Source organism: Notolepis coatsorum, assembly GCF_963971535.1.
Source record: "Notolepis coatsorum genome assembly, chromosome: 1".
Taxonomy (NCBI): domain Eukaryota; kingdom Metazoa; phylum Chordata; class Actinopteri; order Aulopiformes; family Paralepididae; genus Notolepis; species Notolepis coatsorum.
Window position 1 is genome coordinate 79,403,856 of NC_140165.1, and position 25,166 is coordinate 79,429,021.

At 43.4% G+C, this 25,166-nt stretch overlaps 1 protein-coding gene across 1 annotated transcript in view; it reads left to right on the top strand.

Moving 5' to 3' along the window:
- otud4 (OTU deubiquitinase 4) overlaps positions 1–25,166 on the top strand; it is a 138,068-nt gene that overhangs the window by 23,802 nt on the left and 89,100 nt on the right. The window contains exons 5-11 of the mRNA XM_084334900.1: positions 2,684–2,756; positions 2,993–3,074; positions 5,202–5,364; positions 7,340–7,394; positions 9,526–9,622; positions 17,016–17,080; positions 17,246–17,346. Coding sequence (XP_084191026.1) covers positions 2,684–2,756; positions 2,993–3,074; positions 5,202–5,364; positions 7,340–7,394; positions 9,526–9,622; positions 17,016–17,080; positions 17,246–17,346 — 636 coding nt within the window. The remainder of the gene's footprint in view (positions 1–2,683; positions 2,757–2,992; positions 3,075–5,201; positions 5,365–7,339; positions 7,395–9,525; positions 9,623–17,015; positions 17,081–17,245; positions 17,347–25,166) is intronic.

The following is a 25,166-nucleotide window of genomic DNA, read 5'->3' on the forward strand; positions in this document are numbered from 1 at the left end:
TCCCGCAGTACTGGCCAACCCGCGGACATATATAATGTTTAATAAAAGTTCCCGCAGTACTGGCCAACCCGCGGACATATATAATGTTTAATAAAAGTTCCCGCAGTACTGGCCAACCCGCGGACATATTATAATGTTTAATAAAAGTTCCTGCAGTACTGGCCAACCCGCGGAAATATAGAATGTTGAATAAAAGTCCCGTGGTACTGGCCATCAGTCAAGGAAGCACTCGCAAACAGATAACGTTAAACACAGAAGATGGAAAACAGACAGACTGAGCAACGGGGAACTGCATCCAACCCTAGTACAACTCTCGAGTCCAAGGCAAGGACACATTTAAATTACAGAGGTGTATGTTAGTCTATTGCGCACCGGACTACGACGTAAGGTTAGACATTTTATTTCATGCTCAAAAGCCCCTGGCTTGCACATCGCAGTCACGAAAGGGGCTAGCTCAACCAGTGCACAACAGCAGACCCATAGATATCTATAGAACACTATATATCTATGGGCAGACCAACCCAACTGACGTTACCACAACACTTGACGGTACTTCACAGCACTGTCGTAAGGCCACCGTGCCGTCTTAAAGGCACAGTGAACACTCGGATGCATACACAACATTGACGTGGCTTGACAACCGAGGTTCAAAGTTAACTTGATTGACTGATTGAAAACTTTATTAACAGATTGCAGAATGGGTACAATACAGTACGGCTCAATACACACAATTGTTAAGGGGATGCAGACCAGAGAAAGACTTTCGTCTTGTTTACATCAGGGTCCCCCATTTTCAATTCATCATAACATATGACATACACGACATACAGATAGACAGTACTGCTACATCTATACATTTCACATCTATCTATCTATACACTTCACAACATACTTCAGTTTTTTTCTTTCACTGCCCAACCCAGTCCAACCCAGCATCTTTCACTGCCCAGTTCAGCCCAACCCAGTCCAGAATAGATCCCTCTTTCATGTTAATATGTGTTATGCTAATATTGTGAAGAGTAGAGACTGTTATTAATGTTTTATGCTAATAAATATTTTAAAGAGTAGAGACACGGTGTGATTATTACTATGATTGAAAATCAATTTAGACGAAGACATACAAAGAAGTAATTATCACAATTAGCGATTTTTTTTGGCTGGTAAAAAATCAGTTTGTCTGGTAAAAAAAATCAGATACTCGCCAGTTGGCTGGTAAGCCAAAAAGTTAGTTTCCTCCCCTGCTTAAACATTATGCTAATGAAAGTAGCCATACCATACCACCAGTTAAACCGAGGTCTTAAACATTATGCTAATGAAAGTAGCCATACCATACCATCAGTTAAACCGAGGTCTTAAACATTATGCTAATGAAAGTAGCCATACCATACCACCAGTTAACTCTTTCAGTGCCACTCACGAGATTTCTCGTTTTTTTTTTATAGGTGGTTACGTGCCACTCACAAGATTTCTCGGAATTATTATTATTATTATTTTTTGCGATCTGAAAAATGATTGCATCACCCGAGCCTACCCGAGTATAGCCGAGCTGCGCCGGTGATCACTGTGGAGAAAAGCGCCCCCTGTCGTCTCCCAGATGACATAAGTGATTTTGGAATGGACTCAATGAAAATGAATGGGGAAAAAAATCCGGTACTCCACATTTTCCAGTTCACTGATCCAGCCGGGGTTACCACAGTTCATTCTGGAGCCTCAGATCCCCGCGGATCATGGAGATCTACAGTGTCGCGTTGGATCCATACACGTATCGATTTTTTCGAATGGTGATCAGGAATTGGAATATACCAGTTGGATACCATCTGATGTCAGGTAAGGACTCTATGTTATCAGTGGTAGGATAATCGGAGTAAGTTTGATGAAGTTATAAGCTGTTTTGTGAAATGTCTTCTTTCGGTTTCACTGTAAAAGTCTGTGAGGAAATCAACGGAGCGATTATCAGTGCGCGGCCGTAATGTGCTTGCGTGCACGTATAATATTGATCATCTAGCGTTTATTTGAAAACGATTCATAAAAAGGCCGACGAATATCAACGTTGTGGAATATTCCACTAAAAGACGATTTTCATAGAATGCTCCAGAATGAGCTGTTTTTTATATCAAAACGGGGGCTTTTCTAACTGCTCTGAAACGGAAACGATGCGATAAAAAAACAATCTGCCTTCACAGCACTGACTGGAAAATAGTCTTTGATAATGCGATGGGCAGATTAGACACATAGCCATAATTTAAAACATAGATTAGGCGATATTAACGTTAACATTGGCGCCGATGGTGGCATTCAAGCGGTAAAACGGAAAACCAGGCGTGGCGCTGAAAGTGTTAAACCGAGGTCTTAAACATTATGCGTCTCTTCCTTTCCTCTCTTCTCTCATCTCCTCTTCTCTCCTCTTTCATCTCCTCCTTCTTCTCTCTCTTCCTCTCCTCTCTCTTCTCTGTCATCCCTTATTTTCTCCTCTACTCCCTCATCCTCTCTTCCTTTCCTCTCTTCTCCTCCTCTCCTGTCTCATTCTCTCTTCTCTTCCTTCCCTCTCTTCTCCCTTCTCCTCCCCCCTCTTCTCTTATTCTCTCCTTGCTGCTCCCCTCTCCTCCTCTTTTCTTATCCCCCTCTTCTCTCCCTTTCTCTCATCTCCCACATCCAATCATACCCCCCCCCCCTCTCTCTCTAGGAGGGATTTTCTGATCTACCAGGAACCTGGTAAAAGTCCAGTCGAAATCACAACCAACGGCTTCAAAGACAAGGTGAGACACTACACACACACACACACACACACACACACACACACACACACACACACACACACACACACACACACACACACACACACACACACACACACACACACACACACACACACACACACACACACACACACACACACACACACACACACACACACACACACAATCTTATAGTCTGGCTACCTGTTGTTCTGTCACTGCCTGTCTGTCTACCTCTCTCTGTGTGTGTGTTTCAGGTGCAGTTGTGTTTTCTGAATAGGAACCACTATGACTGTGTGTATTCTGTCGATCACATGAAGGACTCGGCGGTCTGCCAGTGTGAGTTAATATTTGAACGATGATGACATTCTAAACGAGCACCGGGTTTATGTCCCGTCGCGGTATCAAGAGCTGACAAACTTGTTTCCATAGCAACGGCGTTCTTCTGAATAGACCACTGCACTTCCGCGTTACATTGAGCTCATGGAGGAGATCGCGGGGGGGAGCAAATTAAGGGATGTGGATGAGAGCCTTGATGTGAGTGGTTGTAGCTACGGCTGTGGGGGTGCTAGAAACATGACCGAATAGACTTTTATACGCCCGAGTCTCCTGAACACGGCGTGACCAATTCCAAATCAGAATCATTTGGCAATCTGCGCATGGGGAGTAGGTGCTGAAAAAGGGACTATAGCTCGGCCGATCGATTTGGAATTGGTCGCGCCGTGTTCAGGAGACTCGGGCGTATAAAAGTCTATGCGATCATGTTTCTATCACCCACACAGCCGTAGCTGCAACCACTTGCATCAAGGCTCTCATCCACATTCATTAATTTGCTCCCCCCGCAATCTCCTCCATGATTTCAGGATCTCGGAAGTGTTGCTGTGGTCTATAGGTCCATAGAGTGGTTATAGTTCTAAGATAGGATTGTTCGGAAGCATTCCAAGAAAACTCGCACCTGAAAGGCTGTACACCGACGTGGCTATCTGGAACATTTTGAATTCCTATTTGTCCTCCATGTTGGAAGAGACGATGGTTGCTGTGTAAAAAACAACGATGCTATATGTTGATGTATGAGAAATACATAGATTTTTTTTTTTTTAATAAATCGGCGTCTTCCCAAGTCACAGTTAGGTCACCCCCTTTATCAGGTGTGTGTCTGGGACTGGATTAAACCTTTATCAGGGGTGTGTCTGGGACAGGATTAAACCTTTAGCAGGGGTGTGTCTGGGACAGGATTAAGCCTTTATATGGGGTGTGTCTGGGACTGGATTAAACCTTTATCAGGGGTGTGTCTGGGATTAAACCTTTATCAGGGGTCTGTCTGGGACTGGATTAAACCTTTATCAGGGGTGTGTCTGGGACTGGATTAAACCTTTAGCAGGGGTGTGTCTGGGACTGGATTAAACCTTTATCAGGGGTGTGTCTGGGACTGGATTAAACCTTTAGCAGGGGTGTGTCTGGGACTGGAATAAACCTTTATCAGGGGTGTGTCTGGGACTGGATTAAACCTTTATCAGGGGTGTGTCTGGGACTGGATTAAACCTTTATCAAGGGTGTGTCTGGGACTGGATTAAACCTTTATCAGGGGTGTGTCTGGCACTGGATTAAACCTTTATCACAGGTGTGTCTGGCACTGGATTAAACCTTTATCACGGGTGTGTCTGGGACAGGATTAAACCTTTATCAGGTGTGTGTCTGGGACTGGATTAAACCTTTATCAGGGGTGTGTCTGGGACAGGATTAAACCTTTAGCAGGGTTGTGTCTGGGAGAGTGAATTAGACTAGATTACAGTGAGAGGGAGAATGGTGATATTTAGGGCTGACCCCTATAAATCGATTAGTCGACTAATCGGTCAAAAGGAGCCGTAGTCGACTGCCCAACCTCTTAGTCGAATATATAAAAATAAAATAAAAATCATTATATATATATATATATATATATATATATATATATATATATATTTTTTTTTTTTTTTTTTATCATTCTTTCCAAAAGAAAAGAGGCCTAGAAGCGTGGCTAACGCTAATGGCACGCATACCAGCGAGGCTAACTGCCTACGAAAACAGGCACAGAGGCACTGAAAGAGGATTTCACCCATCTAATGAACACACTAGACTATGTATCCATCAGTGGACCAATTGCATGCTTTTGCAGAGGACAAGAAGCCTTCAGTCGACTCCATCAGACATTAAGCACCCCCCACAGCCCAAATGGAATGATAAAAAATAAAAATAAAAAAATATTTTTAAAATTAAAAAATATTATACTTTTTTTTTTATTTAATTTTTTTTAGTCGACCAATAGTCGACTAACGGCAAATTTTGGCCAATCATAGTCGACCATTCAAATCCTTAGTCGGGGACAGCCCTAGTGATATTACATTTTATCAGATGCCGAAACAGCAATGTTTTTGAAGCAAATGTGTGAATATGGCCTAAATCTTGTGTGTGTGTGTGGCGGTCCAGCCATCCTGTACGAGCTGCTGTACGACCGTGTGTTTAAGGTGGAGAGCTCCACCCTGGGACTGTGTGGGCGGGTGAGTCGATCCTCAGATGTCCTGAGTGACGACAGCTTGGCGGTTTGCGCGAGCAGCGACGAGTCCGACCCAGAGGTGGATGAACCCATCTGGTAAGAACCCAGAACCACAAGACCTGGGCTGATCCTCAGCCCTCAACCCTTAGCCCTCAGCTTTAAGCCCTCGGTCATCAGCCCTCACCCCTCAACTCTCAACCCTTAGCCCTCAGCTTTAAGCCCTCGGTCATCAGCCCTCACCCCTCAACTCTCAACCCTTAGCCCTCAGCTTTAAGCCCTCGGTCATCAGCCCTCACCTCTCAACCCTTAGCCCTCAGCTTTAAGCCCTCGGTCATCAGCCCTCACCCCTCAACTCTCAACCCTTAGCCCTCAGCTTTAAGCCCTCGGTCATCAGCCCTCACCTCTCAACCCTTAGCCCTCAGCTTTAAGCCCTCGGTCATCAGCCCTCACCTCTCAACCCTTAGCCCTCAGCTTTAAGCCCTCGGTCATCAGCCCTCACCTCTCACCTCTCAACCCTTAGCCCTCAGCTTTAAGCCCTCTGTCATCAGCCCTCACCCCTCAGCCCTCAACCCTTAGCCCTCAGCTTTAAGCCCTCGGTCATCAGCCCTCACCCCTCAACTCTCAACCCTTAGCCCTCAGCTTTAAGCCCTCGGTCATCAGCCCTCAGCCCTCAACCCTTAGCCCTCAGCTTTAAGCCCTCGGCCATCAGCCCTCACCCCTCAACTCTCAACCCTTAGCCCTCAGCTTTAAGCCCTCTGTCATCAGCCCTCACCCCTCAACTCTCAACCCTTAGCCCTCAGCTTTAAGCCCTCGGTCATCAGCCCTCACCTCACCTCTCAACCCTTAGCCCTCAGCTTTAAGCCCTCGGTCATCAGCCCTCAACTCTCACCTCTCAACCCTTAGCCCTCAGCTTTAAGCCCTCGGTCATCAGCCCTCACCCCTCAACTCTCAGCCCTTAGCCCTAGCTTAGCACAAAGACTGGAGGCAGTAAGCAGCAGCAGCTAGCCTAGCTTAGCACAAAGACTGGAAGCAGTAAGCAGCAGCTAGCCTAGCTTAGCACAAGGACTGGAAGCAGCCTAGCTTAGCACAAGGACTGGAAGCAGCCTAGCTTAGCACAAGGACTGGAAGCAGCCTAGCTCTGTCAAAAGTGAAGAAATACAACTTCCAAGAACTCTAAAACTGACGTACCAATATCGTTCTTCTCGTCTCACCTGGGGGAAGATGGCAAATAGTGTATTTCCAGAAATGTTGGAAGTGTTCCTATAGGCCTTTGTGATTACAAGGGTCACTTTGAAACTGAAAAGTCATACCTCATGCTTCCAGCCTCTTGGCAGAGATCGTTATACATTTAAAACACCAGTAAAACCCACAAGATTATAAGTTTACTCAACATCAAATCACATCACATTTAATAATTTTGAAAAGAGTATAATAGCTGTTATTACATGGCGTTTTAACATTCGCCAAAATGCTTTATTGTGATTGGTCAATAGCGCTCTGTTGCCCCTAACAGCGGTCATTATTGCGCGTTGCCCGTAGCAGAGGTGAATTATCGAGAAATAATTGACCGCTGTTAGGGGCAACAGAGCGCCATTGACCAAACAGCGGTCAATTATTTCTCGATAATTCACCGCTGCTACGGGCAACGCGCAATAATGACCGCTGTTAGGGGCAACAGAGCGCTATTGACCAATCACAATCAAGCATTTTGATCGCAGTCACGAAAGCTAAGCTTTACCATTATGCACAGCTGCACTACATCAGGTGCAATCAAGTCCACACACCTGCCGGCGAGAGGAGCAACAGAACAACTGCGTCTGCATTTGATCTCGTCTTGTCGATGGTGTAAAATATTGTTAGTAAGTTAGCCCTGTAATAAGCGGGATAATGTATAGCTATACTCGGTCATTGTCGCAAAATAATTGACCTTCACTGCGTTTAGAACGCTGTGTCGGTCAATTATTTTGCGACAATGACCGAGTATAGCTATACATTATCCCTTACTTATTTCCCAGATATTTTTGATGGTTGAGAAGGATGTAATTATGAAACCTGTGTTTGTGTTGCACAGGGTTGAAAATGGAGCGCCGGGCCCCGCCCCCAGACACATCACGCTGCAGCAGAGGGTAACAGACACAGAGACAAACACACACAGACACACACACAGAGACAGACACACAGACACAGAGACACACAGACACAGAGACACACAGACACGGAGACAAACACACAGACACACAGACACAGAGACACACACACAGAGACATACACACACAGAGACACACACAGACACACGCACACACACACACACAGATACACACATACAGAGACACACATACACACTGTTAGTTCAACACTCTTAACTTCCATTCTTCCATAAACAACATTAATTTCCTTTCTCAACAAAGGATAAAACTGCAGGTTACATTTCTTTTCTCTCACTCTTAAGTCTCTGTTCATTCGTCAACTGACGCTGGGCCGCAAGGAACAGTAGATAGTTGGCCCGGTCCCTCCCGCTGTGCGACGCACCCAAGGGGGGACCCCGACAGAAAGGGCCGGTTTGATACGGGAGGAGCTGTCATCAAACTTGTTGACACACACCCCCCCTGAACACCCCTCTAGCGCATACTGAGGAGTTGTTCCGCAGCTAGACACGCAAGGCATGAGGACCCCATGGGCTCCTACACGCCGAAGCCCTGCAGTGATATTGCTACCACTCAAATCACGCTCGCCTCTCCTTTGCAGACCACTGCCGGTTTGACGGGAGTGGGAGGCAACAGCGCGATACCCCGCCTGGCGAAGGCGAAGCCGGGGTAACCCCTGCTGAGCATTCAACAGAAGAGGCAACGAGTCCCCCTGCTGACCACTGTAGCTAGTGGCAGCTGTAACACCAGGTTCCTCCCACCCACAACCTGTGGCGTAGGAACCACGCGACCGAACATTCTCACGGACAGACCCAGGCTCAGCCATCAACTGGGTGTCAGCCCCTGTCCCCATGAGAAGTGAAGAATGGGGCCGCATACGCTTCAATGAAGGTTCGCGGCCCGCAGCCAAAGGAGAACGATCAGAGCCCCGCTTCCGTGAGTAACAGAGAGAGGATTGAACGGGGAGCGGGCTGCTCGCGGCAAAATGACGACGGCTTGTCTTACCAAACTCGAATTCACCCAAAATGGGCGATCCCTCGGCCGCCAAGGCTGTCGGCCTCGCAGTACCCTGTTGACTCTCCAACCAGGGCACCACTGGCGGGGGAAACATGGCCGCCTGTCGAGGATCTCGCCACAGTCGTTGACGAGACCGTGCTCCCACCTCTGGCTGCACAGTGTGAGGCGGTGTAGAACCCAGATCAACAACCGCCTGCGCCTCCACAGAATGCCCAAAAAGACTATCTGTGGAAAAAGGAGTCGTGAGGAGAGAAAACCTATCCTCTTCCCCAAGAGGAGATTGCTCCAACCAAACATGCCTAACAATCAAAGTTGATAGCATCCTAATCCTCCCCGCAGTTATAGCTTGCGACTGAGTCAAGATCTCCATAACACCACAAACATGAACCATGTTTACAATGCCGGCTGGACCCAAAGTCCTACTACCCGACGCCATTGCGGATAGAAAAGTAGCCAGCTGAGCCATAACACTGGCCGCCGCTAAATGCCATCCTGTAGCAGTATACCACTCATCCGTCCATACTGCCACCCTCTGAGCCGATTTGCTATCAAGCATCGGCCGGGCGGAACGTCGTTCATCCCCGCCTGGGCACAGGAAAAAAGCTACCTGGCTGCTTAGCCACGGTACCCCCGGCCTGCACCCTGTTGTTAGCCCCTTTACCTGTAAAAAAGGTAAATAGGACTCAGCGAACCCCCCCCCATCCACCACCGACTGACCTTCATCAATGAAGCTGGTAAGAGGAGGGAAAAGCGGCCTCTCGCTCTCTCTCTCTTATGTTCAATGATTTAAAGTAGCCAAACGTTGATGACGGGTTGCGTGTTGCAGGGTAGCTACCTGCTACCTGCCAGACAGTGTGGTAACTGGTGGTTGTGTGTTGCAGGGTCGTGGGAGAGGTCGCGGCCAGCGAGTGTGGTAACTGGTGGTTGTGTGTTGCAGGGTAGCTGCTACCTGCCAGACAGAGTGTGGTAACTGGTGGTTGTGTGTTGCAGGGTCGCTGCTACCTGCCAGACAGAGTGTGGTAACTGGTGGTTGTGTGTTGCAGGGTAGCTGCTACCTGCCAGACAGAGTGTGGTAACTGGTGGTTGTGTGTTGCAGGGTCGTGGGAGAGGTCGCGGCCAGCGAGTGTGTCGCTCTCTGAACCCCACCTTGTACCGCAACGTCGAATATGACCTCTGGATCAAGACCAAGAGAGGTAACACACACACACACACCTTTAAATCCTTTATGTGAATCTGCGTATAAACTGATGCATGCATAGAATTTTTAAATATTACAGAGGTTCGTTCGATATGCTGTCGCGACATCGTATTGGTACAAAAAACATCTTCTCTGTCTGGCTACCTATTACAGCAGAGATGGAACTAAATCCCACTGTCTGGCTACATATTACATCAAACATAACTAAATCACACTGTTTGGCTACCTATTACAACTGAGATGGAACTAAATCATACTGTCTGGCAGTGTTAATTTTGGCAGCTATTTTCATTTTAGTTTTAGTCTTAGTCATGTGTCAAGTGCTCCTTTTTCGTTTTCATCATATTTAGTCATCTGCATTTATTTTTAGTTTAGTCAGTTTTAGTCAACTAAATGTCTAAGCATTTTAGTCTTAGTCAGTGTTAGTCTCGATTTTGTCTTTTTTGTTTTTGTCTAGATTTAATCGCAGAAAACTGATGATTTTTGTCTAGTTTTCGCTAATGAAAAAAAGGCATTTTATATTTTTATATTGTAAATAATGCAATTCTATTTATTAAGTATAGTCTAGCCAAAACCCTATCAGCTGATTCACAATAAGTTCAGTAGAAGGCTAGAAGCTAATAGTAACCAAACATTCCTTGAAATGGTCAATAGATTCAGAAATAGTCAGACATGAATGGAACATATTCTGATTTAAATTGCTTATTTTTTTTAACCAACAAAGGAACATTGGGATAGTGTAAATACACAGTACACACTGATTGCAATTCTCACTGGGACCTACTGTACAAATTTCACACACGTTACACAGACATTCCCTTTTGTCCCTCGAGTCGTACCGTAGATCGCTGACGTCACTTTAAACTTAAAATGGCGGCCCCCATCAGAGCATTCGGCTAATAACATTAGCTTAGCGAACCTGCCACCGCACTTCTATGTGCATAAAGTGTGGTAACAAAATATCACAGCCCCTAAGACTGGGAACGTTCTAACTCTACTGAGCATGTACCCAACATTATATGAAAAATAAAGTCATTACGATGTTTTAGTGCACTTCAAGCACTAAAGGGATTCATAACTTATAGCAGGGTCAATCTCAGTGTTAGTACTCGTCTGTTTCTTTTCTTTTCATACCAACATTACCTTTTTAAGTGAACGTGATCTTGTCCTTGTTGTATCCATGTGTAATGTTGATAGTAGTGGGTGTACACAGCAGGGTTTCCGTTAGAAAATATTGGTGCCGGTCTCCGTGTCCGGCAAGATTTCAATCTGCCGGTCAAATGGGAGAAATTCCGGTCAGAGTTTATTGAGCTTAAAAACAATTGATAGGCAGGCTATATAAAGAATGACATCCTCAAGGCATGTAGATTTATAATATTTTAACTTAAAACTAGGCTACTTTTGCGTATACAGTCATTATATTCCAAATAAAATAAGTCCCGAGACTCCGTGCTGCTGCTGACTTTAAATCAAATAGGTCTCTGTGGGCAGTCGGCCCGACATTAATAAACAGCAGTGTGTTATAATCACATTTTTATGAGCTAACGAATTCCGTTATATTGGACATTTGTATTAATTATATCAAGCGAATAACTGAGAAATTTGGCAGAGAGAGACGGCAATATTATCGTGAAATATAAACGTTGCGTGATGACTATTATATCTCCGCCTCCCAGTCCCAACGAAGAACATACCAGTAGTATGCAACTGCAGAGCCGCAGAGCCAGCGGCGCTCTCATCCCGGTCTGGGGACCGCTCAGCAGCGCCCCCCACCCAACAGCTGAATTGCCAATGGCTGAATTGGAGTATTGCACTGTGCACGCACAACTGCATCAGCTCTGCGGCTCTGCAGTTGCATGCTTCTCGCAAATCTAGTTCCGGCAAATGAATCTCGACATCGCTTCACCAATAGTCGTTATCAGAACACTACACGCATATCATAATAGAACACACATCGTTGTCATTATTAGACCTGCTTGGTGAAGCAACAATGAAACAAATGTAACCATTTTAATACAATTCAAATTGTACTTGGAGGGAATTATTTTCACCGGACATTATGACCGGAGAGATTAAATATGTCGGACTTCAACAGATTTTGCCGGTCAAAAACCAGTAATTACCGGACAACGGAAACCCTGGTACACGGATGAAAGAGAGCAAGTCTGTGTCTGGGATATAGGTCCCGACTCCCAGGCTATTAGCCTAGCCATTCTCTCAGCCTCCGTCGTCTTAAATGCTATGTTCTTTTGGTAGAACTGTTCGGCTGCCGCAGGAGTGTTGAGAGAGTAGCAGATTCCGTTCATGGTTATTGGTATAAGCTGTAGTCACGAGAGACCTGGGACACGGTTTTTAGCCTCATGTATGTTATGTTATAAACGCTGCAGAGCTTAACCCGGAAACGGAAATGGGAAATGCTGAAATAATAACGTGATAAATAAAGTTATAATTATTTAGTCTCATCTTGTTTTAGTCAACATAAATTAAGAGAATTCGTCATGGTTTTTGTAAACTACATTTTTGTGTCCTCAGTTGTGGTCAACGATATTTAATTAATTTAGTGACGTTAGCGTCACAGCCGTCACATGGTCTTCAATAACGTGACGTCTCGTTGTCGTCGCGGGAAAAAGCTTCGTTGACGAAGGTCTTTCGTCATCATTTTCGTTGACAAAATTAACACTGCTGTCTGGCTACCTATTACAACGGAGCTATAACTAAACCACACTGTCTGGCTACCTATTACAAATGGAGATAGAACTAAATCACACTGGCTTCCTATTACAACAGAGATATAACTAATCACACTGTCTGGCTACCTATTCTGCATCCCTTAACAATTGTGTGTATTGAACTGTACTGTATTGTACCCATTCTGCAATCTGTTAATAAAGTTTTCAATCAATCAATCAATTACAACAGAGATGGAACTAAATCACACTGGCTACCTAATACAACGTAATAATGTTGTAATAGGTAAATGTAAGAAGCACATTTCTGGATAAAGAGAACCTCGGAGGACCATTGAACTTCAAAAAACCTGTGATGAAAACAAACCTGAAAATAATGTGTATCTCCTCTTACGGAGCCACCCTGTGGAATGGGCTAGAGGATGAACTAAAATATTGTGAAAACATAAATCAATTCAAATCTAGAAAAAATAAAAATCTATTTTCGATAGGTACAGAAGGGAAGAAGAGCTTTAATTGCATTTAATTAATAAAAAAATACATATGATATTGTATTATACGTTATATTATATTACATTATATAATCATATTATAATTCATTTGTACATTATATTAAACTATATTTACACTATATACTATTATATTATGGTTATTGACGATATAATGTTTGTTTGCAATGTTTGCTGGAGCCACTTCATCCAGACGGCACACCCCGGTCAGAGAGCGGACACAGACACAGAGAACAGTCCTTTGTAGTTTAATTAGGATCACATGATGGAAGGAGAGTGATATCTCACGAGTGCTTTCCATCCAGGTTGTAAGGCTGGATGGAACAATGAAAGATTGATTGAGTGAGTGTTTTCCATCCAGGTTGTAAGGCTGGATGAAGTAGTGAGATATTGAGTGAGTGAGTGAGCGAGTGGTATTCTGCAACAGATAAGCAGAATATACAGGGAATTAGCAGAATACATACCTCCTAGTCATAACATGCTGGCATCTAGAATATTCACATAACTGAAATGATGCTATATCATATTAGCATTGGCATAGCATTAGCTCAATGCATTAGCTCAATTAGCAGCTTGAAACAAACATAGCACCAAGTAGCAAACCCAAGCTATAGTCATATATAAGTCACTTAGCGACATAATATAAGCTACATATGACATGTATCTATCATACAACCATAGACATCACATTTGGAGGCTATTGGCTTACTTCTTCACGAACACACTCATGTGATAGCAGACAGCAGTGGAAACAACATGTGGCGGCAAGATGGCCGCTGGATTTAATCACCAGACTAAGGACCCCTGGGCTGTCCGCCTGACTAGAAAGTAATAGGACACCTGGTGGTCCAAAGAATTTCCTGACTGGAAATAATAGAAAGAAAGCAATACGCTTGGACCAGCACTCTCAGATTTTGGTAGATTTAATCACAGCCTGAAACAAACATGTTTCGGAACTGTAATGTTCCTTCTTCAGTGTTTTTTTTTTTTTCTGACTGGAAATAATAATAATACACAGCATAGAAAATAATGTGGAATTTACAACAATGGTACTATATTATATTGCATATATCAGGGCTATTCAACTAAATTGTTCAGGGGGCCACATTGTCAGAAACCCAAGGGGCCAGGGGCCGGACTGCCACGGCGCCTCCCCGTGCTATGAATATATGTACACTTGACACAACACGCAACCACATTTTCACAACTTTTATTTAACTACATTGCAAAAGTAGTATACTTTTCAAAAAAAGTGCTTCATTTATGTGCCACATCTGCAACATCTCCTGCAGAAAGTGCTTCATTTATGACTGTGCAACAACTGCAACATCTCCTCTTCAACATTTCAATATAAAAATAAAATAAAAAACAAACAAGTGCATGATGTGCATCTGAACATTCTAACATCAACACTTGAACAAAAAAAACACATTTATAGTGCAGCTGAGCTTATGAAAAAGTGCTTCATGTCTGTGCAACAACAGCAAATCACAGCATCTTATTAGCACTTATTGTCCACTCTTAACTCTCAAACATCAGGGGGGTGGGGGGCAGACAGGCCTAGCCTACATACACACATCTAATGAGAGCGATTGCACTTCTTTGACTGGGCAATGGCAGAGAAAGAGGGTTCATAGGAAGTGAGGGCTACCCGCAAACAGTGATGCAAATGCTCATTTGTCAAGGAGGCACGTTGCTTGTTTTAATGGCATTCATGTGAGAGAAACTGGATTCACAGGTGTATGTTGAGCCAAACATTGTTAGCACAGATATTGCCAGCGTTTTTATTTTGGGGAATGTCTTAACATGAATACACTTTATCCAAAATGTTGTGGTGGATTCATTCTCAAGTGCCTGCTTCAGAGCAGATGATGCTTGCATGTCAATTATTTCAAGTTGCAGGAGACCTTCATCAATGTGAAGTGATGCAAGGAACTCTTGTCCTTTTGTGGAAATAGCAGCTACATTGGCAAATGGGTTGCTCACAAAATGCATCAATTCTCTGGACATGTCAAATTCATCAAATCGACTTGCAAAGTTTTCCCTCAATTTATCAATGAAATCTGTCATTAATTGAGTGACTTTTGGCTCAATTGTGCGTGTTAACGTTGACATGAAAAGAAAAAAGTAAAAAAATATTAAAGAATTTTTTTTTTTTTTTTTTTTTTTTTTTTTTATTATCATGTAATCTTTGGCGGGCCGGTCAGAATCATCCCGCGGGCCGGATCTGGCCCACGGGCCGCCAGTTGAATAGCCCTGGCATATATCATGTACTATATATCTCATATCGCATCATATATTATGTGTTGTATACACTATTATGTACTATATACTATTATATATACCATTATATACTGCAGGTATACTATACTGTAATGTGTACTATATGTATGTACTGTAATGTGTACTATATGTATGTACTATGTAAGAAAAGAAAAAAAAGTAAATCTTCAGGGGTAGGGCCCGACAAGCCTAGTGCTTCTTCCCAGCCCTTTTCGGACAATTGGACAGCAGCTGGTAAAACTTTGGTGATTTATGGAATGACCATTGTAATATGTCCAAAACCAGAAATAAAATATAACTGAACTGAACAACAGAGATTGAACCAAATCACACTGTCTGGTTACCTATTACAACAGAGATGTACCAAAATTACACTGTATGGCTACCTATAGGGAGGCGTAGTGGTTAAATAATTTTTGTTTTTTCCTGTTCCACCCTCTGTTCCACTTAATGTATTTCCCCATTGCCCATTTCTAAAACGGTTAGTTTAAAACAAATAAAGCATGGACATTGGCATGGTGTACCTTTCTGTGCGTATTCATCCACAATCTATAGCTCAACATGAAAATATTTGCAATTAATCGTAAAGGTAGCAAAATAACAATGTTTATGTTTTCGTTCGCTGGGAAACTACACTGCTATTTGGCGCTGCTGACTGATGTCACCACAGCGTAGACGCCTGGCTTTAGTCATAGACCTAGGATCAGATTTCTCTTTTCGATAAGCTTAACAATTCGTACAATGGGAAAATAACTGACCCTGAATCTGTTGCTAGTATCTGTTTCACCCAACACCAGTTTATAGCCAACCACCATTTTTATTTTTATATATTTGTATTTATAATTAAAATCGTATAACGTTATTTCGCTGCATATTAAATCACTGTAAATACTAATGTAAATCATTGTTTCGTTGTACATATTGTGTATAGTTTATAACGTTATTTTTTTTTAACATAACGTTAGTAGCTAGCTAGCTTGCTAGCCATTCCCGAAACTCCTCCACATGCCCCTATTTAAAATGGTTCTCTCCTCTTTGTATACTTTTGTCCTCACAAAGTATTCTGCCAGGGAACTTATGGACACGACAGTAGTAGTTATAAGGTTTTTGAGCTTGTAACGTTAGTTAGCTATCGTGGTTTCAGCAGGCCGTGACGTGTAGCTAGCTAGCTTGCTAGCTGGCATGATGCATGTGCAGTGCTTGCCCCACAGGTCTGAGAAGAGGACCTGCACATTTTACTCGTTCCCGAAACTCCTCTACATGCCCCAATTTAAAATGGTTCACGACAGTAGACATTGCTAACGTCTCGTTTAGCGGGTTAACGTTAGCTAGCTAGCTAGCTAGCTTGGTATCAGCTTGCCGTGACGTGAGGTAGGCGACAGCTGCCTACTGAACAACAGGCTGCCTACTGGTAAATGTAGTTATTTTTTTACGACAAATTAAAAACCTTATAACTACCTTTTTATTTCAACCAAAAATGCTTAAACAGTAATGTTAGTGGTAGAAGGGAACTCATTTTGTGCAAAAATGGAAGCTTGTCAATTTCCATGCGGCAGAATTGTTACAATAGCCGATAATCCATTTTCCCAATGATAAATCCCTATATGGGTGGGACAACCAGTGACGTCAGACTACACCTCCCTATTACAGCAGAGCTATAAAAAATACAATACATAATAAATGTATTCATGATCATCATGCAACATAAAACAATTGTAGGAACGGTTTGGGAGAGGAAGGGGTTTTAGGTTGCATGTTGTGAGTTCCAAAAGAAACTTAAAGTTTAAAGCTCAATATATCAAAATGTGGTACTTTACAGTGAACAGGAGGTCTATTTGTATTAAAAACAATAGATTGTTTTTCATTTAAATGTCTGGAAGAGCTCAGAAATAACTGTTTGTTGTCTCAGCTCAACAGAAGCTAGATTACTGTATCGCTGCTGGGATGCACTACACTGTTGGAGACAAATGTCAGGTGAGACGTGTGTGTGTGTAAATATGTTGACAGACAAACATGTAATGTCTGGTTACTGAGGTAAATGTGATCATCAGGTCATATTGACCAGCCCTACAACAAGAATAATTCCATTAGAAATGGACAACAGTTGTTTCTCTCCCTTTTTAACCTTTTTCTATCTAGGTTTGCCTCGACAACAGTGGGCGGAGCTACACCGCTACCATCAAGGAAGTGTCTCCTAGCAACGGCCCAGTGATGGTTTACATTGAAGAACTGGGGAGGAAGTAGGTCATACTGCCACAGAACAGCTTGTGTGTGTGTGAGAGAGACGGAGAGAGAAGTGTGTGTGTTAGAATGGTGCGTGTGGGGTAGTGTATAAATAATGTGTGTGTGGGTGAAGTGTAGTAAAAGTATGAATCAGACCGAGCTATATCAGTACATACTGGGACAGAATACTGTTGGACAAATAACAAGAATTAACTCATTTAGTTGTATTAAGTTTAGCAAATAAGGGAACAGATAAATAACATTTCAATGCAGTCAAAAAAGCAATATTTAGATTTTTACATTTTCGGGTTTGGTCACGTCGAGTCACATATAAGCCGCACCGTTATATAAGCCGCAGGGTCGAAAAATGGGGGGAAAAGGCGCGGCTTATAGTCCGAAAATTACGGTACTTGTGGGCTCCGCCGCTTGTCTTTTAGCTGTTACCAGAAACGTCTCCATTTTTGTTCAATTCCTCTCTCAAATTCCTCTCATGCAGGCTAGCGTAACCTTACGTCTCACTCTTCGTTTCCCTTCATTCATTCATTCATTCGTTTGGACAATAGCTAGCTAGCCTGCCCTGAAACACAAACGTACAATGCTTTAACCCTTTCACTACCACACAACAGATGCTCTGTATAAAGGACAACCCATGACTGTCAGCAAATTAGTTGACATTGGCGTTTATCAGTTTTGGTGCTAAATTAATATTATTCTTGATTTATTTTTCGCGCCCCACCTGCAGTACTTCCACGCCCCACTAGGGGGTCGCGCCCCACACTTTGGGAGCCACTGCTCTAGAGCCACCATCAGGCCAAACTATTATTATTCTAATTACTGTATCTCAAATAGCTTTCATACAAATCTTTTCAAATGAGCTGTGCACATCCATGACCCCTAGCAGAAGAAGCCTCTTGGTTTTGGTGACCCCATGACCTTTCTTCTAGCACCATCATCAGGCCAAACGTTCATATCCTATTTGTGAACGCAATAACTCCAATAACTAAACATTTTATGTGCATATTCAGTACCCCTATGCAATGAACCCCATGCCACCACATTTCTTAACACGTTCTTTTCTCTATAATTAATTAATCTAAACTAACACATTATTTTTTACAACCCTAGTGTGTATGTATTTATCTGTATATGTTATCAGCCTCCATCCTCTCCTGGGCCCTATTTCCCGTACCTGGTCGTACCTAAGTCGATCAAAAGTCCCATTATCCAGATTCAATTAACCCGATGTTTGAATCCGCGCTTTCCCTGTTCCTCGAACGCTGATTCAGTCTCGTTAATTCGAACCAGACTTGATACTCAGGATAATTGCGTGCGGCCACCTCACCTGAAAAGACAGCAGGTATCGATCGCAGAAATCCTGATTTTCTAACTGCATTGATTGATTGATTGATTGATTGATTGATTGATTGATTGAAAACTTTATTAACAGATTGCAGAATGGGTTCAATACAGTACGGCTCAATAGCTTCGCCGACAAGTTAAATGCATAATCTATAGGCTCATTTTAAGTCCCTCATTACCCCAATCAATCAGATTATATTTCTTTAAATGTGCCTGCTGGCAGTAGGCTTAATGGAATGAATAATCGAATGAGATCTTGCTAGCGAAAATAATGAGTTAAACTATTTCAGATAAGTAGACAAAAACAAGCCCAAAGAGTATCTAATTGATACGAATTAATAGATACTATATATATAATATATAAATACATGGTTCCCAACGTTTTCAGAGAGGCTTGGAGGGAGGCTATACAGTTTCGCTATTAATCAGGTTTTAATCTGTTTTAGACATCATCCATATACATGCATTGAATTGATTAACCTTTGGTTTATACCAGTGACACCTCATGTTAATCACCTTCTTGTTCATCATCAGATAACACTTAACACTTTGATTGCCTAAGGCTAAATTCATGATATACCATAGGTTGCCAGCTCTATTTGTCTATGGAGAAGTTCCCCTTCTTTGCAGGGCTATAACTTTTTAAATTCTATTGCTAAATTGCCATTATTAGGGCCCATTCAATGTCCTATATGTATTGTTCAGGGTGTATGAACGTTAAACTTTTTCATTCACATATTCATACTAAAATATGATCTAAAGTATAAGTATGTTTTCATCTCTTTCTGCAGCTTTCTCCAGAACGTGATTTATAGCCCCAAATGCATTATATTGATGATCAAATACAGTTTGATAGCAATCGGCGCGATATAAAAAAATCCAACTGGACGGACTTCTGGAAGTTACTACACGTCATCTGATGTTGACCGGATGGGCGAGGGGGCGTTTTTATAATTCCGTGGGCAGCGTTATACCATTCATCTAATGTGGGTCAAATGTTCATCATAGCAGTTAGTGTCGAACACGGAAATATTACACGCTAAAACTCACCCCAGTCTCCGCGGGCCGTTGGGCGATCAGCGTGGGGTAGACAGTTTTCCATTATGGGATGTAAAAATACCCGGTCCATTTCCATGTTGTATAATGGTATATACGTCCAAATCATGTTGTTTATCGAGTTATTGGCAATGGATCGCTATGTATTGTGTCAAGATGGAGTCGCGGGAGCTATAGAGAGTGGCCGGAAGTAATATGGGTGAACAGCACTTCAGCCACATCACTTCCTGTTTGGCGCTTCTGCCGATCGGCCACCAGATGACGCTCTTGAACCGCTAGAGGATTGAGAGGAGCTCTGAACTGTGTGTGAAGGCTGCGGATGGAAAATATGATTCCGATCACAGATTTTTGAAATATTGATATCAAAGACGAGTTACGGCGTCTTCGGCAACTTGAGCATGGCGGGGAAGGACGCCTAAACTCGTCTTCTGGCAGTTAAAGTGTTAACAGTGCTTGAACAGATAAATGCATTTTCTCAAATTCATCAAAACGTCAAAGGCTTGCAATTGCTCATTCATTTTCTCAAGTCACGTCCACGTCATCAAATCAAACGGCACATCTCCTCAAACATTTTAATCCCAGTTACAATATCACAATAACGTGTGAGTGACAATTCAACAATCCACATATTCCGATCCGTCGTAATTCATATCCACAATCCACGCATGAAGACGCTTCAATTTATGCTTGAATGAAAGTTAAACACAATCCGGGGCTATGAAACTAATCAGAGCCTGTTACATTCAATCCTAAAATATGGCTTGTGTAGGCCTTGAATGTAAAGTGGTGGACACAGGACACTGGACAAGAGTTATCAAAAATAACAATATTGATTTGGAACAGCTAAGTTAAAGGGCAAAGATGGGGAGCTGGGTACTCCAGACTCCCTAGTTCAGGATATAAAAAGTAAAGTAAAGCACAGGGTCAAAAATAAAGCAACAAAGATTGGTCAAGCAGCAAAAAGGTCAAAATGAGAAAAAGCAGTGTGAGCAGCTGACTTCTGGAGAGCTGTGACGAGGACAAGCTCTGTGAAGTGAGAACTCAACAACTGCTCCCTGCACCCTGCTTTGCATTTGTAGGGCATGGTGCCTCATCACCACACCTGTGTCAATTAGAAAGCGGCCATTTTAACCACAAGCAAAACAGAAAGAAAACGGTGTGTCAATCAAACCACCCATTAGTGACAACACACTACAACCACAATGTGAATACGCACCACAGACGGTAAGTATCCCTCCACCAGGGAACAGCATTAACTTTTTGGCTTACCAGCCAAAAATTTGAAATAGCTTTTTAGTATATCGCCATGTGTTATTATTATTACTATATACAGGGCTCTACGCTAACCTTTTCCCCAGGGAGCACATGTGCTCCTAAATAAAGTAAAAATTAGGAGCACACAAATAAATTTAGGAACACAGTGAAAATGTTTCAAGTAACAGTTTATTAACAAACTATTTATTACATGCATATTTTTTTTGATCCACTTTTTCTCCCATTTTCTATATTTTCTCCCATCCCAATTTCGTATCATCCAATTCAACCCTCCCCTGTCACGAACGCTGTTTCTTGCCTCCCACAAGCCGGCTGCAATGTGGACTAAGTCATACATAGCACAAGTCCCCTCCGGTACTTGAGGTAACAGCAGTCGCATCTTTTCACCTGCGCAGCTCGATCTCTCAGTGGCGAGGAGTAACGTGTGGGAGGCTCACGCTGCCCCCGACACTTCCTGATTCTACTGCGCAGGCGCACCAACCGACCTGTAGGAGTCGCTGTCCACAACGCCCGATCCCCACCCATCAGTTTCCCACCCCCTAATACGGCCAATGTGTATTAGTATGAACGACCAGCTAAACTGAAAGCAATGTGGAGCGCTGGGCTCGAACAGGCGAGCCCAGCGTCTCCGCATTCGTGGCGAGCGCCTTGCCCACTACGCCACATAGCCGCCCTTATTACATGCATATTATACTGTGCATGCGTGTGCATACTAAGGGTCAACATCTGTGCAATAGCACATATCACCAAAATCACACATTGGCCCATGCCTACTAGACACAAAGGATATCGGTTGTCAAGCTGCTTTTGTATGTTGTACTGTTGTCACAATTCCAACATTTCGACTTTGATACAGGTACAGATAGGAAAGGTAATGGAATATATTATTAGATGACAGAACATGGAAAATTCGTTATACAATTTAATTCATTATAATTTAAATGCTATTGAATAATAGTTAATCAATAGTAATTAATACAATTATTCTGTTACAGCTACTGAGCTATACTATAGCTACTTTCCATCAATATCTTCCTTTTGAATGAAATAGGTTCAGGAGAGAGAGAGCGAGACACACACACACACACACACACACACAGAGAGATAGGCGGAGAGTCAGAAGATCCTTAAGAACTTCTACTCATGTACAATAGAGAGCATACTGACTGGCAACATCACCTCCTGGTTTGGGAATAGTACTGCACAAGACCGAAGCAGACTACAAAGAGTGACGCGTTCAGCCGAACGCACAATTGGAGGGGGGCTCCCCACCCTCCAGAACATTTACAACAAGCGGTGCAGGGGCAAGGCTAAGAGAATCATTAAGGACTCCAGTCACCCGAACAACTGCCTCTTTGAACTGCTGCGGTCAGGCAAGCGATACCGGAGTCTCAAGGCGAGCACAGAAAGACTCAGAAGAAGCTTCTATCCCCAGGCCATCAGGCTGCTCAACGAACAATGAACACTACACAACAACCATCAAACGCACATAGCACACACATCCACACGCACACACTCACTTTAAACAAACACACTGTAGCACCCACTCCCCACACTTTATAGCACACACTCACTTTAAACAAACACACTGTAGCACCCACTCCCCACACTTTATATTTATTGATAAAGGATTGCACTACAACTCGTACACCTTACTGTAAATTGTACCTAAATTGAACCTCATCCCATTTCTGCTTTGCACTATATAGTATTGTATATTAGTACACTGCATAGTATTGTATATTATATGGTAACTCAGTTACGTCTATTCTGCATCGAACATTGTACATATGTCTATACTGAACACTGACCTCATTTTCTACTTCTAATTTACATGCTATACTATGTTATTGATACTTATCTTGTCTAGCACAGTCTCTGGAGCGTAACAGTAAGAAGCATTTTGTATAAAAGTATTCTGTACTTCTGTATGACAACTATTAAAGAAACTTTAACTTGAAACTTGGAGAGAGACAGATTCTCAGCCTTCCCTTCCCTCACTATGCCTCTGAGCGTCCCCAGTGATTAGCGTTAGCAGTAGTTAGTGTTAGCAGGTTACCTTAGTTGGAGTACTCAGTTAGCAGATAACATTACAGTAGTTATTGTTTTTTAGCGCGACGTGGGTATAACTGGCGAGGATGCAAAGCATGTTAGACAATTGGAACCGCTGCTCGCAGAGTTTTCGTTGCACATAGAAGCAGCGTGACTCGACATGAGTTGTTACAGAGCTGGTCCACGCTGCTCCGTCTCTATTATGAAATGACAATTGCGCAGTTGACACACCCACTACGAAAGACTATTACTCGCACACTGTGCTCCTAAATGATTTTTCCGGTTCACACAAATCTATTTTTAGAGGCAAATGCGAGTGAAATGCTCGCACTGTATAGCCCTCATATAATACTCTAATATGCTCATATGGCTCCCAATTATTTTACACGCCAGAGTGGCTGAGTAGCCTCTGTAATTTACCAGCCAAAGAGGAAATCTACACGCCATTGGCGTTTGGCGGGTGCTTATTTTGTTCCCTGCCCTCCACCATGTGAAAGTAATACGTAACACCCCCACACCCGAAATGTATGTTCTTCTCCCAACTATAGCCCAAATAAACCATCACCAAGAGAATGAACATAAATAAATAAGGGGATACTTACCAACCTTACCTATATAAAAAATGCAACTACACATGCTAAACACGTGTAGCGCCTGTACGGTGATGAGTGTGAGCCCCGGTCAAGACTCACACAACTGCGCACCAAAAAAATTGTGACCCATTAACTGATAAGGGTCACCACCATAGAGCGACAATGGGTCGGCCGCTGTCAAACACGACATTCAACTTCGTCGAATGCTCCCCACTGGAGAACATTCGACAATGTTGTCTAAGACGAGAAACAACACTGTACCGACCCTCAGGCAAGTGAGCCCTCTCCAACACGTATGCTGCTGGACCCAGATGGAGTGGAGCTGGTGGAACCACCGGATCAGGCTTCACCATCCGGTCAACTAAACCCCACTCAGCCTCTTCCGAGGCGCAAGGCCTAGAAGTCAATCCACCCACCAACAAATCATCCCACATAAGCTCCACACCAACAGGCCTCTCCACCGATACAGACCTGTCAAACGGAGACAATAAATCGGAAATCAACATGAGAGCTAAGCTCACTGCGCTCAGGACAGAAAACAGGAAAACAAAAAGAAATACGTCTTCCTGGCACCGCCACAGGCACGTCATCCTCACTGCTGGAACACAGTAAACTATCATTCACAGAAACAGTCACGACAGTCTCACCACTCAAAATGGTGGCACAAAAATTAGCACTGCCATGAGCAACAATGGTGTCAGAAAAATTACCACTGCCATGAGCCAAAATGTTGGCACACACAGTAACACCGTCAGGAATCAAAATGGCGGCACACACATCAACAACGTCATGTTTTAAAATGGTGGCACACACATCTACAATGGCAGGATCCAAAATGGTGTCACAAAAAACAACAGTCAAGATCCAAAATGGGAGGGGGGGCAGGTGGCGCACGGAGATTACGTTCGTCACCAACACCGGGAGACACTAGGATTCACCTGTTCGAATCCAGCTCCCGGCGTTGCTATCAGCTTGGCTGTCCTCTCACGCTGATACAATTGGCTGTATCAGGGGGTGGGAAGCTGAAGGGTGGGTCCTGGGCGTTGTGTACAGCGACCCCTACAGTTCGGTCGGGGCGCCTGCTCAGCGAGGGTTGGATCTGAGGAGAGATAGTGTGGCCTCCCACACGCTACACTCTCCCCGGTGAGAACCTGCGCGGCCAGGTTGGCCTGCCCCAGGCTGCACATGCGTCGGAGGAAAGCATGTGACAGTCTCCGGTCTCCCGGACCAACAGTAGGGGAAAGTACGCAACAACCAGGAAGGGTGGGATGGGAGAAAAATCGGGAAAAAGGAGGGGAAGAAAGATAAAAAAAAAAAAAAAAATCCAAAATGGGGTCACTCGAAGTAACACCGTCATGCACCAAAATGGTGGCACAAAAATCAGCATTGTCCTGAACCAAAATGGTGTCACAAAGAATAACATGGTCAGGATCCAAAACGGTGGGACACACATCAACATCATCACGATCAAAACGGCTGCCACTCATTAGACTAGGCTGCGG